A 24,527-nucleotide genomic window follows, 5' to 3' on the forward strand; every position below is an offset into this window, starting at 1 on the left:
CCAGTCTTTATGCCTCGCACCACGTGCCTTTAACCCACTGTGCTACCGCCCAACTCCCTACTTTAGTAATCTTATGTATCCCATATATGAGTAAAATCATCTAGTAGTTGAAGACTATTTTTGTAAAGATGTATGAGAATTAAAGTGAACTCTAGCAAAAGAATCTAACTCAGACCTCATATTGAGTGCCCAGTACTTTATCCACTGCACCAATTCCAGGGCTACACATTGACTTTTTTTTTTTTAAGTGCAGGTCACACACACTAGGGCTGTCTCAGTTTTAAATTTTTATTTTAATTATCTTTACTTGATAGAGACAGCTAGAAATCAAAAGGAAGGGGAATATAGAGAAGAAGAGGGACAGAGAGACACCTGTAGCACTGCTTCACCACTCATGAAGCTTTTCTCCTATAGGTGGGGGCTGGGGGCTCAAACATGGGTCCTTGTGTATCATAACAACCAGGTGCACCACCACCCAGCCCCTTTAGTCTTTTTTTAAAAGTTTTATTAGTGATATAATGATTAACAAGATTGTAAGATAACGGGTATAGTTCCATACAGTTCCCACCACCAGAGTTCTGTATCCCATCCCCTCCATTGGCAGTTTCCCTATTTATTCCTCTGGGAGTATGGACCAAAATTCTTTATGGGGTGCAGCAGGTGGAAGGTCTGGTTTCTATAATTGCTTCTCCACTGGACATGAGTGTTGGTAGGTCAGTCTATACCCCCAGTCTGTTTCTGTCTTAACCTAGTTAGGTAGGGCTCTCAGGAGGTGAGACTTCAGGACATTTTGGTATGGTCGTCTGCTCAGGGAAGTCAGGAAGGAATCCTAGTAGCATCTGCAACTTTGCACCAGTCAGTTTTTTTTTAGTATGTTATTTATTTATTTATTCTTGTCAATTTCTTAGAACATCCATCTTGACTCCTGGCTCTCTCCAACTCTGACAAGTCTTTTCGTCCTCAAGGACACAACCAATCTCTCATTTTCTTGTTTCATTTTTCCTACTTTTAGAGTATGTCTACTGTTCCTTTCAGCTGTTACTTTTCTGCAAGGACTGGAAATCCAAAACCCTCTCCTATGAGCGTCTGTTGACATAGGGCTGGTGTGTAGATGGATGCCCAGCATAGCCCAAGGAGTCAACCTGGATTACCTGGTGCAATTCTTTTAAAGCTTGTTGACAAATATAGGTAGTTAAAAGATTCCCCTTCACTGCTAAAGGCCTGGAGTCCCTACTATATCCTGCATGCAGGAATTTGCTGAAGTTTCTGCAACGTCTTTTTTGTTGTTGTTAAACAAGGTCATTTTTTTAAACATTTAAATTATTTTAATATTTTTTATTCCCTTTTGTTGCCCTTTTTTATTGTTGTAGTTATTATTGTTGTGGTTGTCGTCGCTGTTGGATAGGATAGGATAGAGAGAAATGGAGAGAGGAGGGGAAGACGGGGAGAGAAAGAGAGACACATGCAGACCTGCTTCACTGCTTATGAAGCAATTCCCCTGCAGGTGGGGAGCCAGAGGCTCAAACTGGTCTTTTTTTTTTTTTTTAATGTACAGAGACAAATTGAGAAGGGGAGGATAGAGAAACACCACAGTACTGCTTCACCACTTGTGAAGCTTCCCCCTTGCAGGTGGTGATAAAGAAAGACTTGAACCCAGATCTTTGAGCATTGTAACGTGTGTACTACTAGGTGTGCCACCACAGGGCCCATGGCACCTTACTTCATTGCCAGGTTAAGAGACTTCCCTTGTGACTGCCTTCTTGAAAATGGCAGCTGATATACCTCCTAGGAAGTGATGTTTCTGCTTGGTCTTCGCTACATGGACTTATCTTGTCTCTAGCATCTGTGGCATCATATTTTTCTTGAACTTTCCCAGAGTCCAATGGCTTGGAAAATATGGTGACATTTCTGCCATGGATACAGAAATCTGCTGTTTCTCTATTCTTCTGAGAAGCAGGCATCTGGAGCTAGCTGGACAATGCCTATTTTTGTTACCTTAAAAATAAACATGGGAATTGGGCGGTAGCGCAGTGGGTTAAGCGCATGTGGCGCAAAGCGCAAGCACCAGTGTAAGGATCCTGGTTCGAGCCCCCGGCTCTCCAGCTGCAGGGGAGTTGCTTCACAAGCGGTGAAGCAGGTCTGCAGGTGTCTATCTTTCTCTCCCCCACTCTATCTTCCCCTCCTCTCTCCATTTCTCTCTGTCCTATCTAACAACAATGACACCAATAACAATAAAAGGGCAACAAAAGGGAATAATAATAAAAAAATAGAAGAACCTGAGAAGTCGTGGGAGAATTAGAAAGGGCTCCTTAAGGGGGGTCGGGCGGTGGCGCAGTGGGTTAAGTGCATGTGGCGCAAAGCACAGGGACCGGCGTAAGGATCCCGGTTCGAGCCCCCGGCTCCCCACCTGCAGGGGAGTCGCTTCACAGGCGGTGAAGCAGGTCTGCAGGTGTCTATCTTTCTCTCCCCTTCTCTGTCTTCCCCTCCTCTCTCCATTTCTCTCTGTTCTATCCAACAACGAATTGCGTCAACAAGGGCAATAATAATAATAACCACAGCGAAGCTACAACAAGGGCAACAAAAGGGGGGAAAAATGGCCTCCAGGAGCGGTGGATTCATGGTGCAGGCACCGAGCCCAGCAATAACCCTAGAGGAGGAAAAAGAAAAAAAAAAAAGAAAGGGCTCCTTAAATTTGAAATTCACCAATTGAACTTAAAATTTGATGGAATTAAACAATTCTACTTAACAGTGCAGTGTACTATTCATGTTTGGATGTCAGAGTGGTCCTAATTTTATGTTGTTACATTTTGGAGAAAGAAAAAGACATCAAAGCAAAGCAACACCCATTTGTCTCCATCCTTGATGTTCTTGTGATGCTGGGATCAATTCTAGGGCCTCACTTTTTTTTTTTTTTTGCTAGAACTTCATACTTCATAGTTCTACTGCTCCAAGTACATTTATTAATATTTTTAAATTATTTATTACCAGAGCACTGCTCAGCTTATGGTGGTAGTGCTGGGGATTAAACCTGGGACTTTGTAATCTTGGGCATGAAAATTCTTTTTCCTAACCATTAAGTTATCTCTCCAGCCCAGTAGTACATTTTTCCTCCTTTTAGTTATAGATTTAAAAAAAAAAAAAAAAAAAAAACGGGACAGGGTATAGCATAATGGTTATGCAAATGGTTACGCCTGAGGCTCCAAAGTCCCAGGTTTAGTCCCCCATACCACCATAAACCAGAGCTGAGCAGTGCTCTAATAAAAAATTTAAAAAAAAAAGTGAGGGGGAGTCGGGCTGTAGCGCAGCGGGTTAAGTGCAGGTGGCGCAAAGCACATGAACCGGCATAAGGATCCCGGTTCGAACCCCGGCTCCCCACCTGCAGGGGAATCGCTTCACAGGCGGTGAAGCAGGTCTGCAGGTGTCTATCTTTCTCTCCTCCTCTCTGTCTTCCCCTTCTCTCTCCATTACTCTCTGTCCTATCCAACAATGATGACAACAATAATAATAATTACAACAATAAAAAAAAAACAACAAGGGCAACAAAAGGGAATAAATAAATAAAATAAAATATTAAAAAAAAAAAAGTGAGGAAGACAGGGAGAGATACTCCAGTACTGCTTCACTACTTGTGAAGCTTCCCCTTGTTTGTGGTGCTCCCACATGGCAGTGGAGGTGCAAACCCAGGTCTTCTCACATGGTAAAGTGAGCACTCTACTAAGTGAGCTATCTCCTGGCCCCATGTCTCAATTTTAGCTCTAGAGTTAACATTTTTTAGTTTCTGTTAATGCTATAGTAGTTAGTGACATTCGTAAGAAACTTATTGGTTTATTTTTTTTTTAACTAGGCTAAAGGATACATACTCAGTTAAGAATACTTTCTAGTCCTGTTGCTAAAGTAGGTGTGTATCAGTTGTCCCTACAAATACTGAATAGCTCTTAACCTTCACCATCTTTAGTGATGTGTTTTTGCAATTGGAGGAATGGAAAGGTTTCTGGGTCTCCTGCTGCTCGGCTGCCCCTACAGGGAGCAGCTTTTGTGGCAGGTTGGTCGTCTTTTTCCCTTGGAAGCCTGTTGCCCAACTCGGAGAAGTTCTGTGCAGAAAGCAGTAGCCTCCTTCATGAGATGGTACTTGGGGCAGACACTGAGCGCACTGTAATCATCCTTGGTATCAGCTTCTCTGAAATAGACGACCATGTATTTCTGCCAAAGAGCCTGGCTCCTAAGATCACTGCAGAAGAGGTTAAAGGCCAGGGGAAATAGGTCTTGGGAGCTGTCGCCAGGACTGTCCTTGCTCTTGCCACAGATGCCGTCACACTCAGCACTGGCATCATTGGAAAGAAGGAAGATCACTTTATCTGACGCTTTCTTCTGAGCAGTTAGCCACTGCACTGGACCCAACTCAGCTATTTTCTTTTTCTGCCATGGTTCAATTATCACCTCACTTCTGCAGTGGTTTTGAAGAAAGGCAGTGAAGTAGCAGACTGTATGGTGGAAGCATATCTCTGGTGGGTAAACCACGAGGACCTTAGAGAGGGGCAGCAGTGTGGTGGCAGGAAAGGACATCTTCTTGATCCTTTCTGCAGGGGTGGAGAGACTCACTTGTTATCTTAGCAACATGCAGGCTTTCATCTAAACCATCTGCCTTGCTAGAGAACATCAACTGAGCACCTAGTGTGCTGTGACTGCCAGAGGAAAACATCCCCAACTTTCCTTTTCAATATATCAGCTGAAACAGATAATTAAACCTTAAAAGATGGGTTTTTTTGGGGGGAGTCGGGTAGTAGTGCAGTGGCTTAAGTACACGTGGTGCGAAGTGCAAGGACCCGCGAAAGGATCCCAGTTCGAGCCTCCGGCTCCCCACCTGCAGGGGAGTCGCTTCACAAATGGTGAAGTGGGTCTACAGGTGTCTCTTTCTCTCCCCCTTCTGTCTTCCCCTCCTCTCTCCATTTCTCTCTGTCCTATATAACAACAACTACAAGAACAATGAAAAACAAGGGCAACAAAAGCGAAAATAAAAAAAAAAATTGAAAAAACCTTTTAATAAAATTTTTTTAAAAAAAGATGTTTTTAGGGAGTCGAGCGGTAGCGCAACAGGTTAAGGCGCAGGTGGCACAGAGTGCAAGGACCGGCATAAGGATCCCGGTTCAAGCCCCCAGCTCCCCACCTGCAGGGGAGTCGCTTCACAAGCAGTGAAGCAGGTCTGCAGGTGTCTTAAATTTCTCTCCCCGCCCCGTCTTCCCCTCCTTGCCCATTTCTCTCTATCCTATCCAACAACAACAATAATAACTACAACAGTAAAACACCAAGGGCAACAAAAGGGAATGAAATATTTTTTTTGAAAAAAATAATTTCTTTAAAAAAATGTTTTCAAAATTTTATCTTTCACTAAAATCTTTTCACCCTGTCACTAAAACAGTCCTCCCAAGACATATCTTTTTATATAAATTCACAGAAACCACGTAGGTACTAGGTACTTCGTGTGAAGTGGATTGTAGCATTTAGTATTTTAGTGTCATAAAAAGAGGAATCCCTCAAGCTCCCACCCCTCCTTGGTCTACCCTTTGTCTTGTTTTGAGTTGTATCACCTTGGTGGTTGTCCCCTTGTCTACCTGTAGGTGGTAGAATTTCTTTGTAGTCTCACTAAGTGGTGCCTCTTTTCAGCTCCTGGGATTTAGCTAGAATTTTATGCTCTGTGCTTTAAAGCAGAAGCTGTGTGTGAATGTGCTGTGACTAATACTGGTCAAACAACTTCCCCCTAACAGTGACTCACATCTGAGGTCAGATTACACGATTTTCTTAGAAAAGGCCATATCAGTCTGATCCCACCTTCATCACAAGTGACTCAAAGTCTACAGTTAGCTTTTTTTCTACTTGTGGGAAAGAGGTAAAGTGACTTTGCAGTGTGCTGTTCTTTAGCTGTGTCTGTAGACACATAGCTCTGATCTGTTTCCTGCATTCAAATCCTCACAACATCTGAGTTGGTGAGAACCTTATGGCATATGAATTCATGTGACTGTTATTCTTGGGATGTGTTCTTATTTTTTTATAAAGACAGGAACTGGCATGGAATACCTATCACAAGTAAACTGCATTGTGTTAGCAACTATTTCTTGCTCATTTCAGAACATGTAGGTGCCTCACTAGTGAAAATAAAGCAGGAGGTGGTAACCAGATCTAGAGGTCCTAGTCCCTGCCTGACCTTAGTCATTTTAGGACTGCTTGCTCTAAGGCAGTAAATGAATGCCAACTCTTAACACTAAATGCAGTGTGAAAAGATGATTGCCTCTAGAGAAACTTCTTTTTAAAAAAGTCTATAGTTTTTTTAAAGAGCTGAGTTATACACCTTACCATGCCTCCATGCTAGGTAGATTCCAATCACCAACACCCAGATGGCCACCAGCAGACATGGGAGAAGGAAAGGCAGCCAGCCTTTTCCTGGAGAGAACAAAAAGTATGTTCACCTTCAACAAGCCACAAGCACAAGCTCCTCCTTGGAAACTAAGCTACATTTTCAACCTAGACTTTGTGGGACTTTTGATCCCTTGCTGCCTTACACAGATTCAGGCATTTTTGCTCACGGTGGCCAGAGTTTACATTCCACTCTTCATTCTTTGACAAATTAGTTTCATCCTTGGTGCAGTTACTTCATACATCATGCCAGAAAACTTTATTTTTAAAGGCTGCTTTGTTAAATTGACAAGTGGGGGTAATACCACCCCCTCACGGGGAGGTCCAGGACCAATCAGGTAGGCACAGGCAGGCACAAGCACTCACTACATCCTCACGGAAGTCAGGACTGGCAGGTACTTGGGTTGTTTCAGTTGGCTTGACAGAGTTTCTAAAAATAACAGCTTTAGACATTTGACCTTACCCTTGGCTGGCTCTGGAAACATCTTACTGGTCTGTGTGTGAAAAATCAACATCTCTAACTCCAGAAAGATGTTTTCCAGAACATGCTGCTTTCAGAACCCAGTGAGGTGTGCCTCACAGTTATGTTCCTCATTTGTCATCCAAATGTTGCCCATGTAACCATATCAAGTCGCAGTAACTGCTAGGCTTATGCTGCCCAGACTGACAAAGATATAAAAATAGAGACTGGCAAACCAGCTCACTCAGTGCACTATTTTGCCATGTTTATGACCAAGGCTCAAGTCTGGCCCCCATCACATTGAAGGAAGCTTTTTGGTGCTTTTTATCTCTGTCTGGAAAAGTCATTCCAGAGCAATGATGCCCATAATGACCAAACAAACAAAAAAATTGAATTGCAGTGAAAGACATGTTCCTATACACTTAGTTCTTTTGTGCCATTGGTACTTGGAACATCAGTTTTACAGTGTTTTTTGTTTGTTTTGTTCTTGTTCCTGTCTGTGTGTATAGCCTGCTTCATAAAAGATGTTATTTTTAAATTTTTTTATTATTTATTTTCCCTTTTGTTGCCCTAGTTGTTTTGTTGTTGTAGTTATTATTGTTGTTGTTGATGTCGTTGTTGTTGGATAGGACAGAGAGAAATGGAGAGAGGAGGGGAAGACAAAGAGGGGAAGAGAAAGATAGACACCTGCAGACCTGCTTCACCATCTCTAAAGGGACTCCCCTGCAGGTGGGGAGCTGGGGGCTTGAACCGGGATCCTTATGCCAGTCCTTGCACTTTGCGCCACGTGCGCTTAGCCTGCTGCACTACCGCCCGAGCCCCTATAAAAGATTTTCAATGATTAAAAAAAAAACTTATTCATTCAGATCATGAGCTGCCTAGGGCAGCACTGATACCCAAGTCAGCACACACAGCAGGGACACCCCTTCATGTCCCCTAGATAAACACACTATTATATTCCAGTAGGAGATGGTCACGGTATGCCCTTCATGTTCTGAACCTCTGGTCAGCCTATGAAAATGACTGGGTACTTACTGTTCTCCAGAGGGACAGGAACAGGTGGTTGGGGACAAAGCACAACTGTTGCTTTTCGTCGAATGCAGTCATTTTGACAAGTGTGGAAATACGGAATCAGCTGAGAGAAAACAAAAGGCAGGCTCAGAATTCCACCATGCTTTAGAACAAGATCTCAGCATCATTCCTGCTCCAACCAAAACTTTCCCCTTTTTTTAACCTCAGCCCTCCAACTCCACCCCCCACCCCACACACACACCAAATTTTCTTGGTGACACTTAAAGTAATTTATTTTGCCACCAGGACTTTGTGTAATCTGCTCGATCCTACTTCTGGTGGACTCATTTTCCTTTTTTTCCAGAGAGAGAGAGAGAGAGAGAAAAGAGAGACACCATGGTGCCACTCCATTCCTGAAGCTTCTTCCGCTGTGCACAGTGCCAGGGTGTTAAGCCTGGGTGCATGCACATGGTAGTGTGTGCTCTACTTAGTGAGCTTTGCCCCAGCTCCTGTGAAAGTCTCAAAATCCAAACGAGTGACCAAGGACCAAAATGCCATTTAAGACTCCTGGACTCTGAGCTTCAACATTGTACATCACAACTTATATCTCACATCTGTACATGTTGTTCACATCTTAGTTCCTTATCTGAAAAAGTTAGGTTACATCCTCATAAAGGTGTTGCCCCTGAAATAGAGTAGTTAAGCTCCTGCTACAGACACAGAAATCCTCAGAGTCAGGAAAGTCTATGGCTCTTTGGTGATCATGAGGTGTGGACAGGGCTGGCAAAACAGTTCATCTGAGTGGTTGTGCTGCTCTGCCATGTGCATGACCCCAGTTCGAGCCCTTTCCCCCATGAAAGAAATTTTGGTGTCATGGTCTCTTTTACTCTGCCTCTGTCTCTATCTAAAAAAATAAGGTACTGACAGGTCTGCCCTCTACTGTGTCTAAGCACTGCCTTTATGTTTGAGGTAACAAAAGACAAAAGCTCCTTGTATGGTGGGTGCAGGACCCTCTGTAGTCATACATAATGTATAAACTCAGAACTGAAAGAAGCACCTTCTCTTCCAGCAAGATAAACCAAGGCCTGCTCTCACAGGCAGCAGCTCCCCAAAGTTCATCCACTGACCAGAGAACCCAGGCCATCTCATTTCAAATTCTTTTTTTTTACTTTGTCTTACAGATAGTAAGGCTTGGGGAAAATTAAGCATATTCCTATCTTAGAATGACTCAGGCTCTGTGACAGAAAGAGGGAATCACATTTAGAAGGTCAGCCATCACTGATGAGAACACAGGAGAGCATGACTGTCAGTTCAACTTTCTACCTTACACAATATAGACAGTTTTTCTTTCTTTTTTTTTTTTTATAACTACCAGGGATATCACTGGGCCACTGTGCCTGCAGAAGGAATCCACTAACTTTGATGGGCCATCCTCCACTTTTTTTTTTAATAGAGAAATTGAGGGAAGTAGGGGTGTACAATAAAGAGGGAGAGAAACACCTACAGCACTGCTTCCCCCCTTGTGAAGCTTCCCCCTTGCAGGTAGGAGCTGGGAGCTTGAACCCAGGTCCTTGCACACTGGAACCTGGGTGCTCTTCCTGGTGCACTACCTCCTGGCCCCTAGAAAAACAGTTAATGTAAACGGTCTGTCTTAAGGCCACTAGATGGCAAGAATGAATTGGAGAGACCTCATCAAAAGAATTCACTAGTGGTAGAGCCATCAGTATTCCCATGCCCCTCCCCCCCCCCCCCCAAGGCATCTACTAAACTTTACCTGCACCATGGCGCCTTGGCTTTCACCAGTCACTGGAATCACTAAGGAAGTCCGAGTCAAGTTGCTCTGGTGCAACTGAGACAAGATCAAGAATTGTGAATCAGGGGTAGGTGAAGGGTTCCATTTGGTGTAATGGCAGGCACCTTCGGTGAGCTTTCTACACTCTACTCCCAAACATCTTGTAATCCAATGTTAAATGGATTACAAATTTTAAAAAGAAAGAATTATGAGCTGGATAAGTGAACAGATCAAAGGTTGGCAGAAAACTCTTGTCCCCCAAACTGAATTTCCAATTTATTGCACTCTGTGCAAAGAAGGATTCATTTCATTTCATGCTTTTGAAACATTTCCAGGGATGCCCCCAGGGACTTATTTCTCTCTACTGAACTACTCAAAACAGGCCAGCTCATGTGGGCAACTGACAAGTCCTGTCTGTGCTTGCTCTCTCAGAAAGTCCATCCCGGGAGTCCTAGGGTGTTGACATTTATGCTGCAACAAAGGTAGAGTATCAGAGGTCAAGGAGGAGGGTGAAGTGGAAGACAAGTGAAGGGGGAAAGTACCTCCACAGAAGAATGTCCGATGACAGTGCCATTGTAAATGAAAGCCATGTATCTGCTTCCCAAGGAGCTGGTAGTGAAGTTCACTTCCACTGTCTTCTCATTCTTCTTGCATGCAGTGATGCTGGGGTCCCACAGACTACCTGAGAGTTTAGACGAGAGTCATGTGGATGCAGTTACAGCATTTTCCCTCATCTAAATCCTCAGAAGGACTTAATGACAAACCCTGAATTCCTTTTAACTATTGCTCCCAGAATCCCAAGTTACTGCTGCCCAGGAAATTAAGGCATCCCTGGCCTCCTAACTCTGCTTCTCTAGGCTGAGGGTATCAGGTGCAAAGCCTGAGTTCTACTAACTCCTCTTAACATCCATTTGAGTTAATGGCTGGGATTAGTATTTTCTCTTTTCCAGGACAGGAAGGAGTCATAGTTCAGGGAGTAGAACAAAGGAGTTCAGGACCAGGACTCCAACTATGGAACTTTCTGGATTCCAGGATCTTTAGTCATCAGACTGTTGCACTGGTTTGGTTTATGTTTTTGTTTTAATGAGAGGGAAGGGGAGGCAGGCACTAGAGTGCTGCTCAGTTCTGGCCTATGGTGGTGCTGGGGATTGAACCCGGGACTTCAGAGCCTCAGGAATGAAAGGCTTTTGCATCACCATTATGCTACCTCCCCAGTCCTCATTGTGCTATTTTTACTAGATATGGAAAAATTAGGAATACCTCTGAGCTCAGAGGCTACCCTAGCAGGCCACTCCTGTGAGGAAAAGTCAGTGGTTTCATGCATATGACTTGCAAATCAGTAGCCAGCTAATTCTAGAAACAGGATATATCGTCACCTGCATTATTTTCCCCACCTTGGAAGCCATGTCAGGCCCTAACTCAGAACTGTCTTTAGGAGTTCACAGTCTAAGACGGATTTGGGATGCTCATACTTCCCTCACACCTACAGAGGCCTCCATAGTCCAGGTCTTAGCTGGTGGCACAACAAGCACAGTGCTTCCAACATGCCTTCCAGCAGGTGACTCTGTGCCCCTCAATCTGACAGGTTATATGTACAGGGACCTGCTCTGGGATAGGGTTGCCTAAAAGTGTCAAACTGCCTTCTCCAAAAACCAAGAGCCTCATTATCCTGAGATTTTGCTATCACAAACTTCACACACACACACACACACACACATCCTTTGCAAATCCCTTGGGATTGGAACACTTGGAACTGGTGATCCTAAAGGGATTTAATTGAGATCTTAGAGGATAAGGATGGACTCTCCGTCTAGTGTGCAAGAGGACATGGCTGAAAGCAGCTCCTAGTTCATGGCTTGAGGGAATATGTCTACCTTGAATGTCTGCTAATCCAGACAGGCCAGGTGTCTGAGCAGGTACAGGACTCTTAGTATGCTTTTTTTTTTTTTTTAATAATGAAAGAGACCACAGCACTGAAGCTTCCTTGAACCTGGGCAATGAAAAAGCAGCATACTAGCCATGTGAGCTATTTCACCAGCTCCAGGATAGTATCTAATCAGGAAAGGTCTCAGCTGGCACCACTATCAGGGCAGTTGCGCTGAAGGCTGAAAGCCTAATCTTCCTTGGACAGTCTGGGGCACAGCAGGGACCCAGGATGAGCCTCCTCTGTCTGAGACTCTTGGGCACATACCTCTCCCACTGTAGGTTTCATCTAGAAACTTGTGGGTTGAGCTAAAGAAGGCAAAAGCAGTATTTACTTACCGTCTCTGATGCACTTTCTTTTGTATTTCATTATGTGGTCTAGGCAACCTGGAAATTCAAATGTTGACATTTGACTAGCAGATAGTTCTTAACCCTCTTGCCAGCTAATGTGAATACACATATGCTTCCCACACCTGAAATGGGTGGTCAAAACATTCTGGATATGAGATAAGAGCAAATTTAAATAGGACACTAACATTTTGCTATTAAACAGAAAATTATCTACCCATGAAACAATAACTGAGGTCTAATTTAAGGACAGTTCTCCCTCTCTCCCTCCCCCCATTTTAAAAACTTTATTTATTTATTAAGGACAGAGGTGGAGACAGAACTAGAGCATTACTCTGGTACATGCTACGCCAAGAACTGAAATTGGGACCTCATGCTTCAGAGTCCAGTGCTTTATCCACTGCACTGCCACCTGGGCTGCTCATGTATAGCTTTTATCAAAGCAGGACCCACGTTCTCCAGGAGAGACTCAAACCATTGTTTCAACTGAGCTTTGATAGGTACTACCACTCCCTTCTAGGGATTCTCATACATCCTTTGTGCCATGTGCTGCACTACTGCCCAGCCAACTGCACCATAGCAACGCAAGTTGTTAATGAACAGGACGGGGAGAGAGGTACATGGACATTCATCTTTGCAACACTTATATTTATTCAGAATATTTTAAAAATACTTTTTTATTTTTTAATGAGAGACTGATACCAGAGCACAGCTCAACTCTGGCTTATTATGGTAATGCTGAGGACTGAACCTCAGAACCTCAGACATGAAAGTCTTTGGCATAACCATTATGATATCTTCCCAGCATAGAATCATTAAAAAAACAAAAAAAGGGTGGAAATCTGCTTTGTTGACATTTGAAGGTACAACAAAAGTTGCTCAAGCCAATCTATTTCTTTCTTTAAACAAATAATAAATAGGGGCCAGGTGGTGGCACACCTGGTTGAGCACACGTTACAATGTGCAAAGATCTGGATTTGAGCCCCTGGTCTGTTGGTATGCTTCTAAATTCTGCTTCTAAGACCCCTTCTGTTGCACCGCTTGACATTGTAGTCTATTTACATAATCACTGTTTTACCTGGGTCCCGCTCTGCCTGCAGGGTATTGGTTTAATCCCCACTGGTTAGATGGAAGCTTTCTATGTTCTGTTCACGCTCTTGTTTTTGCTCCGCCCCCTCTCCTAGTCATTTCCTTTCCCTTTCCAGTTCCGGTGAAGAGATTAGATTGTTGATACTGCATTCCCACTTGTCAATAAAGATTGAACTGTGTTCCCAGCTCAGCCATGAGTCCCTGGTCGTCTCTCTACCGCCTGCGAAGCAAGCCCAGCCCAACAAATGGTGCCTGAACAGGGACTGGTTCTTACTGCTCCCCTACTTGTCCCTTCCTGTTTTGTTATAGCATTCAGGTTTATGCCCAAAAGGTTTCTGATCACCCTTACACTACTATTCCTCTGTCACACATAGAGTCTTTTACAGACATTGAACCATCTTAATGCGATGACTAGATAAAAAGATTTAAAAAAAAAATTGTGAGGAGATGGTGGAGCCTAGCAGAGCTTAACCTATGAGATGAGTCCCTCCAGGTAAGTCTCTCTTTAAAGAGGGGTTGACCACAGGGGGGGACACATGAATCTCACAAGGTTGGCGGCCACGTAAGTCTTCCCTTCCCCACAAAAACGTCCTACATCTTCCCACCTGAGCACGGCATTCCTTAAAAACATTTAAGCCTGCTCCACTCTATATTTCCTATACTGTGTCCATTAGATATAAAGAAAAAGGGAGAGATGCTGGGGAATTATACAGATGCAGTCACATCTGCCAAGCCGTCCCCTCAGGCTCTGCCACTTCCCACGAGAGTTAATAGGAGATTCTCAAGTGCCTTTCCCAACCAATCCTGTTCTGACACGTCACCCCTGGCTGTTGCCCTATAAAAAGCCCTCCTACTTCCGCCCCCCCTCTCTTGCCCGTTTTTTTACCTCGGTGATGGAAGGGTGGTGCGCATAGCGGGGGACGGCCATTTTTGGCTAGCTCCACGTGGCCCAAACCGCTGCGCTCTCACCCAACCCTGAGGTGCCCGCGCAAATAAAGATTTGTGTTCCTTCTTCCCAGATCTCCTCTCTCTCTTCTCCGAGGCGCAGCCTGACACTGGTCCCCACCTGTAGGTGGTGAAGCAGTGTTGCAGGTGTCTCTCTTTCTCTCTCCCTTGCTGTCACCCCCTTCCCCTCTATTTCTGGATGTCTCTATCAAATAATGTTAATTAAAATAATAATAAGTAAACATGCTTTCAGGGCTGGTGAAATCATACACTGTGATAGTGTGCTGCTTTGCCATATGCACGACCCAGATTCAAACATAGCTCCCACTGCACTGGAGAAACTTCAGTGCTACAAAGCATACCTCTCTCTCTCTCTGTCTCTCTCTCACACACCCCCTACTCCTCTTCTAGAAAATAAACAAAGAAAAAACTAATTGGGGAAACGTTATCTTATAGGACAGTTTCTGCTTTGGGTTCAAATTCACATCTTCCAGGGTCAGGCAGTGGCTCACCTGGTTAAGTGCACATACTATAGTGCACAGGACCTGAGTTCAAGCCCCTGGTCCCCACCTGCAGGGGGAAGCTTCATGAGTGGTGAAGCAGTGCTACAGGTGTCTCTCTGTCTCTCTCCCTCTCTTTTTTTCCCCTCCCCTCTCAATTTCTGTCTCTATCCAGTAATAAATAGATAAAATTTATTTAAAAAATAAAAGGCTTTGTTTAAAAAAAATTCACATCTCCCCAGAATATGTGGCAACCACCACCATCCTCCACTATAGGGCAGAGTGCCCCAACCTCCTATTACCTCCCAACTCCCTTCTCCAGGTAGACCAAGGACTTATTCACATTTCACCCTGTTCTTTCCCCTTGCTTTGTTTCTTTTTTTAATTTTTATTATTTTTATATTTATTTTCCCTTTTGTTGCCCTTGTTGTTTTTTATTGTTGTAGTTATTATTGCTGTTGTCATTGATATTGTCGTTGCTGGATAGAACAGAGAGAAATGGAGAGAGGAGGGGAAGACAGAGAGAGGAAGAGAAAGATAGACACCTGCAGACCTGCTTCATTGCTTGTGAAGTGACTCCTGCAGGTGGGAGTCACATGCGCTTTGCGCCACATGTGCTTAACCCACTGCGCTACTGCCTGACTCCATTGCTTTGTTTCTTTTTTTTTTTAAATATTTATTTTATTTATTTATTCCCTTTTGTTGCCCTTGTTGTTTTATTGTTGTAGTTATTATTGTTGTTGTCGTTGTTGGATAGGACAGAGAGAAATGGAGAGAGGAGGGGAAGACGGAGAGGAGGAGAGAAAGACAGACACCTGCAGACCTGCTTCACCGCCTGTGAAGCAACTCCCCTGCAGGTGGGGAGCCGGGGTTCGAACCGGGATCCTTATGCCGGTCCTTGTGCTTTGCGCCACCTGCGCTTAACCCGCTGCGCTACAGCCCGACTCCCTGCTTTGTTTCTTAAACCCCACATATGAGGAGACCATCCAGTCTTTCTCCTGCCTCATTTCACTTAGCACCATCCTCTGAAACAATTATTTTCAAAAGCTGTTTTCTAAATATTAAGCAAACTACACAGTATAGTAAATGATGTGGCCCCAGAGGTCTCCATGGGCCACAATATCAGAGAATAGAAATGGGAGTTTTGACATGGGGGACTAAGGACAGGAGGGGGCCAGCACCGGAAGCTGACTCCGCCCGCCTAGCCCATGTGTAACTGTGGGGTCGGCTACAGGCAGGCCCAGGGCTGAAACCATCTACACCGGCTCCCATCTTGTCTTCACTGCAGCCACAGCTGGAGGATACAGGAGCACACTGTTTCACATGGGGTGGGTGGGTTCTAACACCCCTCTGCCACCCTGTCTCTCAAAGACAGTTCAAGAGAGGGTCTTACTGGAATCTCAGAGAAAAACCCCCCACCACACACACACACACACATACTGTCCAACACCACAGCCTGCTAAGGAAGCCCAGACACGACTCAATATCCACTCTGAGTTGTTCCCGTTGTATCAGTGCTACAGATGAGGAAACCAAGACTTGGCAGGGCTGATGACTTCTCCAGAGACCCCTGTCTACCTGATCACCTAACCAGATACCCTGGCAAGTCAGAGAAGAATAGAGTCATGTAGAACTTTACCTGGTGATGTGAAATTCACAGACATGGAAGGACTGTCTTCATTCGTATCTGCGCTGGGGATGTTATGGGCTCCGATGTAATAGAGTGTGTTCAGCTCTACAGGAAAGCCTGTATAGGAAAACACCCACTAAAAGGCAAAGCAAGAAACCCCTGAGTTTCAGAAACACCACAGTGTAAAAGGGCAGTACTGTATGTTGCCCTTTTCATTCACTTATTTATATATTTATTGATTATTTTTAAATATTGGACCCTTTTTCTTTTTTAGGATTTTATTATTAATGAGAAAGGAGGGGAGAGAGAAAGAACCAGACATCAGTCTGTACATGTGCTGCAGGAGATCAAACTCAGGACCTCATGCTTGAGAGTCCGACACTTTATCCACCACACCATCTCCCGGACCACCATTTTTTAATTTTTATTTTTATTGGTTGATTGATTGATTGATATTGCCACCAGGGTTATTTCTGGGGCTCAGTGCCTGCATGACAAATACAATGCTCCTGGAGATCATTTTTTCCTTGTTTTAATTTTATAGCAGAGATACTGAAAGGGAGGAGAGATCGAGAGGGAGAGAGAAAGACATACAGCACTGCTTCACCCTTTTCATGCATAATAGCCTTCCTTCACCTCCTGCTGAAACTCCTATCTCCTGCTAGTTTCTATTAGGGATCACGAGCCACACAATTTGTTTCTGTACCTCACAAGACCAGAGAAGTATGATATGTCCAAGCAAGGTTATGATTTGATTCAGCTCCCTTCACTTGCAGATGGGGAGACTCAGTCCCTGGGGATGCTAGAGGCACAGGGCAGAGAAGTAGTCAGAAAAGGGATTCAAATCAAGAGTCTCCTCCAAACTCTGGGGCCTGGCTGGCTGCTCACTGGCCTGTGTGTGCAGGGGGTCAGCTGTACTCCTGGAGCAGAGGGCCTCACTCCCCAGCAGAGAGCTTACCCTGACGCCGGAGGATCTGGTCTGAGTCTGGAAGGCCTCCGTGTAGTTGCACCTCACACAGCTGGAGGACCGGAAGTTATTGAGGCCTGTCACGCATATCTTGGTAGCCTTCAGAACGAAGATGCTTGCTGCGAGACAGGTGAAAGGGCGCTTGTGTGGCCAACTGTGTATGAGGCATTGTCCCTGCTCCCACTTTAGAAAAAGGGGGAGTGAGGCTTTGGGGACACTGGAGGGCTTTGACTAAGTAATGTACAAAATGGCAACATATAGATTCAGATGAAACCTTTTTTCTAGTGAGCCTGAATTTCACAGGGTATCTGCAAGGTTGGCTTTCTGCATCTCCTACAAGCAGTGGGTTTGCTCTGGGGAATAGTGCAAAGACTACATGCCATGCTTATTCAGACTGCACTTTGCCTAAGTGGGTTCTTCTCCCTGGATGCCCTTCCCTGTCATTTGCTATTTCTCTAAGCCTTCCTATTCCTCCTTCAGGGCTCAACTCATTCCACAGCTGTTGCCACAGCTCACACAAGCAGGAGAGCTCACTGAGCTTCTGTATGGGGACAAGTGTTATCCTACTACATCATGGAGTTTTATGTGGTCTCACCAGAGCTCTCTCCTGCTCCTCCCTGTTTACCCCCCTCCTTCCAGGACCTACCCCAACACATGCTATGTCTGTATCTCCCTTCCCCCTTCACTCATCCACCATCCCTCCATAGCCAACCAGCCTCCCTGTGTTTGGTACTAACTGGATGGAATTGAACTGAATTTAGCCAGTGACTATATAGGCATGGATGGACATGGACTTTAGGACCCAAGGACTGGCTCACAAAAAGCACTCACAGAGTGAGGGGAATGCCAGGACTTCCTTGATACCACTTGGGGAATGGAAAGTAATTGGCCTGAACAAATGGTTTTCCTAAGCCTGGAGGAGCCACCCAGCCTTGTCCTATTCTATTCCGTTAAGTAGAGCAGAACACTAGCAAGCACAGGGATTATAATTTACCACCCAACAACTTTCACACACAGGTAGTTAGTACCTCCATCAAGAAGCACCCAAGGACTGCCCTGACCCCATACTTATTGCCCACCTATCAGAGAGGAGCCACTATTCTGACTTCTGTTTCCATTTGTGTCTTTCTGCTTTGTATTTTTGTTAGACTTGTGTATTGTATACAAATGATTAGAGGGACACATGAAAGTAGAAGTGTATGAACACATGATTCTGGTTCTCTAAGCTTTGTGGATTTTATCCACATGATAAGCAGTTCTAGATTGTTCACAGTCATTGCTATGCTGATTCCATTGTGTGATTTAATTCTCTCATGTGTTGGGTACATTCGGTTTCTTTTGCCTGTTATGAATAATGCAACTTTGGATTTTCTTTTAATTGCGGTATACCAGGGTTTTCACTGGGGCTGTATGCCTACATGACAAATCTACCACTCCTGGTAGCCACTTTATTTTTCTTTCTGATGGTAGAAACAATTAAATTAAGGGGAGTTGGGCAGTAGCGCAGCGGGTTACATGCACGTGGTGCAAAGCACAAGGACCAGCATAAGGATCCAGGTTGGAGCCTCCGGTTCCCCACCTGCAGGAGAGTCACTTCACAGGTGGTGAAGCAGGTCTGCAGGTATCTATCTTTCCCCCTCTGTCTTCCCCTCCATTTCTCTCTGTCCTATCTAAGGACAACAACATCAACAACAACAATAATAACTATAACAACAATAAAAACAAGGGCAACAAAAGGGAAAATAAATAAATATAAAAAAGAAAGAAATTAAGAGGGAAAGGGAGATAGGGAGAGAGAGACACCTGCAGCACTGCTCTACTAGTGTTCATGAAGATTTTCTTTGCTGGTGAGGACTAGGGGTTTGAACCTGCATCCTTGCTTATGGTGATGTGTGCACTGTACTGGATGTACCAGCTCCCATCTCCTTGTCACTATGAACATCCTAGCAGGTGTCTGCTGGTGCATGTATGCATGTATTCTGCTGGTTATATGCCTAAAAGTAGAATTTAGAGTTCAGATTGTCTACACAATTGCTCTAGTAGACACTTTATGCTTTATTGATTGAAGCCAACTCACCATCTGCTCGGAGTGTCCAGCTTATATTCATCAAAATCAAATAGTCCTCCATTGCCACATTGCTTCTCACAGGTTCCACTTGGAGGTCCTTCAATTCCCCTGGGATCAGAGGGTGTGGGACCATCCACTCTGGAGATGGTCCTGGGAAGAGATGAGACTTTTCATGCTGTTCTCTTCCTCAGCTACGACTACCAGCTGCGGTGAGAGACCCGCCCAACCCAGCCTTTATCCACAATTCATCTCTTCTGCCTGCTAAGGCTGGCTAGGAGTTCTCCGTGCTGACCAATTCCTTGCCAAGGTAATGCTCACCCTCCCAGCCTCAACCTACAGAGTACTTAGAATCATTAACTATACACATCTAGTATATTTGATAGATTTACTCTATTAGGATCAATTCTGCCACTCCTGTGCCTCAACCTTGACTTCCACCAGCTGGTGCCTAGTAGTTCTACTTTCCAGCACTGTTTTTGCCTGGACCATCATGCCTTCAGCTGATCCTCTCCATCCACAAGTCTTGGGCCCACCCATTCTTCAAATGCTCATCTAAAAGATCTGATTCCTGATTTAATTTTTTTTTAAAAATATTTTTCATTTATTTTGGGTAGAGACAGAAATTGAGAGGGGGAGGTGAGAGAGGTGAGAAAGACACCTGTAGCCCTGCTTCACCACTTGTAAAGCCTCCCTGCAGATGGGGACTAGGGGCTTGAACCTGGGTGCACACTGCAATGTGTGTGTTCAACCAGGTGTGCCACCACCCAGCCTCCCTGTTTCCAACTGGAAGTAACCTCCCTCCCACATCACTCGCTATCCTGAGGAGTGGCAGACCTTTCTACCATCCTGCACGGCTCTGCTCTGTCCCCTTCTTGTCCCAGAGGCCAGCCCATCCATCTAAGAAACTGGGAGTTGTGTGTGCTTCATCTGCATCCACTCCCAAAGCAATGGTTCACCCACTATGGCCCCTGATGTCTCCATATCTAGATCCAGGGCCTCTAAAGAGGTCCTCCAGTTACCCTGTCCCACTCCCCATTACACTTACCATTTTCAGGGCCACACTGGATCATCTGCAAGAGAGAAAGAGACCAGGTGCCACATTGGCCAAGTCTTCATTTGTCAAGTGAGACAACACATCATGTTTATCTTTTCCTTCAAGGTATCTACATGGTGAGCCTTCAAGAGAAAAACTGAGCTAGTTCTACTTCACAGTGTGGGAGGCCACACCAGGCAAATGGTTGGCTCTGATGGGCTGCAGATTAGCCATCAATATACTCAGTCCTCAATCCTGCCTATCAACCTACTTAAAGATCAGAAGTGGGTCTTCCCCCTTTTGTGCCTCTGCCTTTCTTATACAAGCAGAAGGTGATTCTGTACTCACAAAGGCCCCATCACACTCTTTTAACTAGAGGATCTAATGGGACAGATATCTGATCTAACAGGACAGTCTAGAGTATCTACTGACTTTCCCTGAGGGGAAGCTCTGACCATGCTAAGAAGGGGAACTGATGAAAATCTATAGAAGAGGGAGTCGGGCTGTAGCGCAGCGGGTTAAGCGCAGGTGGCACAAAGCACAAGGACCGGCATAAGGATCCCGGTTCGAACCCCGGCTCCCCACCTGCAGGGGAGTCGCTTCACAGGTGGTGAAGCAGCTATCTTTCTCTCCTCCTCTGTCTTCCCCTCCTCTCTCCATTTCTCTCTGTCCTATCCAACAACGACAACAACAATAATAACTACAACAATAAAACAAGGGCAACAAAAGGGAATAAATAAATATTTAAAAAATTAAAAAAAAAGAAAATCTATAGAAGAAAGCAATCTGTGTTCTCTTTCCTACATTCTTTAAAGTCTTTTTCTAGGACTTATTCAGATTATCTCATGTGTAGATGGAACTTAAGAACAAGGGAAAAAATGGGAAACACAAGGTGACATGTGGGCTGGACATGGTATATTGCACCAAAGCAAAGGACTCTTGGGGAGAAAGGCACCTGAGGAGGTGAAGACAATATTGGGGACTCCATGCATGATTAGCAGAGAATGAGAGAAGGACTCAAGCTGGGTGTGGGAGTGAGGTACAGGCACCTATGGGGAGATGAAAAGAGAATGTACCCATGTGTCAGAAACTAATATTATCTCTAAAAAAAAGAAAAAAGAAAGAAAGAAAAAAAAACTATTATCTCTCCAAAAATGGTTTTAAAAATTCAAAACCAAAAATATGTTGAATATTCCTTTCTAATGTATAAGGGCTCACTTGAGCTATTTTGAAAATCATAAAAATAACTGGTTTCATCACATTTTAAAGAGTTTTAAAGTGTACATCATCGGAACAAAGTGTCTGGTACTAAATTCTTTTGGTGTTAACTGTTCATGGAAAATTAGTACTTGGTTTTGAAATAAATTACCAGACTTAAAACATTTAACTTTGAGGCAATAGAAGGGTCAAGTAACAAGACTCCCAGTGTTCTGATTGAAGCCCACCAGCCTGGAACCTGACCCTTTTCAGCCTCAACATTTCCAAATCATTCCTAAGAGAAGGCAAAGCTTTTGGTGGTTTGAGTAATCTGGGTTTGGGTGAAACTGTCAGTCATTCATCTTTGTCTTTTAGCAACTGAACTCTAAGGGATAGATACCCACAGGTATTCTGTAAGAAAAGCAAGCAACCATACTAGGAGCTGGGATATTAGCAGATAAGTTTTAAAGTAAGTGAGACATACTAGGAACTGAGTTCTTTTCAAAGAACAGATGAGAGTCATTTTAGCAATAAGCGAAGAAACAGGGCTAAACTTCACAAAATTCACGCTGTCGGTCTTATAACAACCACCCCAAAGGCAACACATTCTCCAGTGAAGAAGACTTTGGGCACCTCCAAAGTCAGAGAAGAGGGCAAAGAGAGAAGAAGCCCCTACAGGAATGGTATTTTCCCATATCCATCATCCTGTAGCAACCATGCTTTTATGCTGTGTGCTATAAAGTGAGGCAGGAATAGAGTTCACACTAGGTAGGGGGCACACTTTATTTTACTTCTTTTTTCTCTTTTAGTGACAGGGAAGGTTACCTTGACCCTTCAAATCACTGGGGAAGGAAAGGAAATTTACTGGATAGTTTGCGGGCTTACTGACTGGGATTATGGCACAAATTTCCATGGCGGGGGTGGGGGGAGGAAAAAAAGAAAAAAGAACAGAAAAGAAGAGGCGAGTGGTTATGTAGAGGCAGTTCTTGGATCCCAGTTAGTAAGCAGACCTCCAGACCCCAAGCAGTCACCGTCCTCACTAGCTCCTGGTGAGTGACTAACTATCAGCAGGCTCCTGTCACCGTCCTCATTAGCTCCTGGTGAGTGAATAACTACCATTCTTGGGCAAATGATGATAGCAGTGCACAGTAAACATAAAAGGCAAAGGGCGACATCCGAGCCTGACCTTTCTGATTCCCAGGACCCTGATCAAGCAGCCTGGGGCCCACTCACCCTGATCAAGCAGCCTGGGACCCACTCAAGCCCGGCCTCCACGCACCCCTTGGAGCAGCAGAGCTGGCTGCTGGGGACGCCACCAGGGGTCGAGCTGCAAGGGACCGAAGGAACGCAGGTTGGGAGTGGGGGCTTACCGGCTCCGGGGTCACGGCGCCCCAGCACAGCGTGGCCAGGCTCAGCAGCGCGAGCGACATCGGGGCCTTTGCCCGCCACCACGGAGGGGGGGTGACCCGCCTGCCCCGCACTCTTATCCCCACGCCGGGGGCCACCCCCTCTAGGCTCCGCCTCTCGTCGGCCCAGCAGGGCAGGGGGCGGACCTTCTCGGAGGTGTCTCCCACCCCCACCCCATCGCCTCCTATGGTGGGGAAATGAGAAGCACCGCAACCAGCCCGGCCCAGCCCAGAGGGGACGCGCCAGGTGGGGCGACGTGTAGGATTTAGGCGCCGCGCACAGGTGCGCGCGGGATAACCCGGTGCGCGCGGAGAGCCAGGTGCGCCCCGCCCGCCAGGTCCCTCAGCTGAGTTCCCGCCCTGCAGCTGAGTGGGTCCAGGTCGCCCGCAGCTCGGCTCCTGGCTGTCGGGAGCGCGCGGAGCCCAGGCGCCGCCGGTTGGAGAGAAGCGGGCAGCTGCAGTCCCCGCCGGCTCGGCCCCGGCCCCGGCCCCGGCCCCGACCCCGACCCCGACCCCGACCCCGACCCCGACCCCGACCCCGACCTTCGGGCGAGCAGCCCCGGGTGAGTTGCGTTTGGGTCCTGGCGTCCGGGCCTGAGCCTGGTCGCGTCGCGGAGGCTTGGGCGCTGAGACTGACTGAGAGGGTGTGGGGGGAGGGAGTCCCGGGAACAAAGTGGTGCGACGCGGGTGGCCAGAGCCCCCGGAGCTGTTGGGGGCAAGCTCTTTGCTGGAACTCCGCGGCGGTGTTAGAAAAGGCAGCTTCCCTCCTCCCCGCCCCCTCCGGCTCTCTGGCCGACGTGTTTCTCAAAATGAGCTCTCCCGAGGAAGGAAGGCGGGAGCTTCAGAACTGGCTGGAAACTCGGGTTCTCTGTGCCCAGGACTTCTCAGCCATGCCTTGCAGACAAAATCTGGACCCACCCCTGGGGTAGGGGGCTGGAACAGAAACCCCTGGTCATGCCAGGGGCTCAGGGTTTGGAATTAAGGACCGATCCTCCTACCCCACCCTATTCTTTTACTTGTTCTTTTCTTTACCTTTCTTCTCTTTTCTTTTCCTCTCCTTTTATTTCCTTCTCATTCTTTTCTTTTTGTTCTGGCTGCTCTGAGTCCACTCTTTTCAGATAGACAAAGGGGGAAACACCACAGCACTAAAGCTTTCCCTAGTGTAGTGGGGTCCAGACTGGAACCTGAGCTATGTGTATGGCAATGCAGGTGCACTGTCCAGGTGAGCTATTTTACAAGCCTTCAGTGAACCTTCCTTTGTGAGCTCAGCTCCTTGGCCCTGGGACTCTGCTCTGAGTGGTTTTGGGGAAGGTTAGTGAAAAACAGTAGGACTAGCCACGTTCAGAGCTGGGGATTTTGTAGACCAGGCTAGCTCTACATGCTGAGACCCAGGTCTGGAGCAGGGTTGCGCAAATTATCCAGGTGGAGATTGTACTTAGTCCAGTGGCTGCTTCCTCTTGTGTCTAGGGCCTGTGCCACCTCCAGGGTCCATCTGGGCTGCTTGGAGCAAGGGTTACAACCTCAGCATTAGCTGGGGGCACTGGCGTGCATGTATGTGGGGTTGCTAGTGGATTGGTCTGACTCTTCATCCAGGAGGGTTTCTGGGGGAGTGGGAATGGCTGGGCCCCTTGTCAGCTGAGTTGTTTCTGAGCCCTGGGATGTCTCTCTTCCTAGCATATGCCTGATGGTGCAAAGGTGAACAGTACAAGAGCGCTGGCTGATGGGTGCTCATAGAGGATGAGCTTTGGGG

At 45.8% G+C, this 24,527-nt stretch overlaps 2 protein-coding genes across 7 annotated transcripts in view; one reads left to right on the top strand and one right to left on the bottom strand.

Annotated features, from left to right (window-relative positions):
- Positions 1-3,129: 3,129 nt before the first annotated feature.
- On the bottom strand, positions 3,130-23,437 carry IL17RB (interleukin 17 receptor B). Of its 3 annotated transcripts, XM_016191824.2 has the most exons (12): positions 23,315-23,437; positions 22,742-22,962; positions 20,187-20,211; positions 19,151-19,291; positions 17,065-17,192; positions 16,116-16,242; positions 11,934-11,981; positions 10,214-10,353; positions 9,654-9,728; positions 7,904-8,003; positions 6,349-6,435; positions 3,130-4,577 (listed from the first exon to the last, which is right to left on the bottom strand). In XM_016191824.2, exons 2-12 carry the CDS (start codon positions 22,799-22,801, stop codon positions 4,018-4,020), a joined length of 1,491 nt encoding a protein of 496 aa, XP_016047310.2. In that variant the 5' UTR covers positions 22,802-22,962; positions 23,315-23,437; the 3' UTR covers positions 3,130-4,017. The 3 variants fall into 3 exon arrangements, with proteins under 3 accessions (XP_016047310.2, XP_016047312.1, XP_016047311.2); XM_016191826.2 differs by lacking the exon at positions 9,654-9,728; XM_016191825.2 differs by lacking the exons at positions 22,742-22,962; positions 23,315-23,437 and adding an exon at positions 22,558-22,597.
- CHDH (choline dehydrogenase) overlaps positions 23,227-24,527 on the top strand; it is a 37,529-nt gene continuing 36,228 nt past the window's right edge. For 3 of the 4 annotated variants that reach the window (XM_060203130.1, XM_060203134.1, XM_060203132.1), the window contains exon 1: positions 23,242-23,340. The gene's annotated coding sequence lies outside the window, so the exon portion shown is untranslated. Of the gene's footprint in view, positions 23,341-24,527 lie in introns of all 4 variants that reach the window. The other variant, XM_060203133.1, reaches the window with a different exon arrangement.

This window comes from Erinaceus europaeus, chromosome 12, assembly GCF_950295315.1.
Source record: "Erinaceus europaeus chromosome 12, mEriEur2.1, whole genome shotgun sequence".
Taxonomy (NCBI): domain Eukaryota; kingdom Metazoa; phylum Chordata; class Mammalia; order Eulipotyphla; family Erinaceidae; genus Erinaceus; species Erinaceus europaeus.

Bases quoted from the DNA above. Each gene is read 5' to 3' on its own strand.
- IL17RB (XM_016191824.2), bottom strand. From the start codon at position 22,801: ATGTCGCTCGCGCTGCTGAGCCTGGCCACGCTGTGCTGGGGCGCCGTG. The intron at 11,982-16,115 runs GTAAAGTTCTAC...TTGAATTTCCAG, and splicing joins TGTGAATTTCACATCACCAG to GTTGCCTAGACCACATAATG. The intron at 9,729-10,213 runs GTACTTTCCCCC...ATCTTGTCTCAG, and splicing joins TCGGACATTCTTCTGTGGAG to TTGCACCAGAGCAACTTGAC.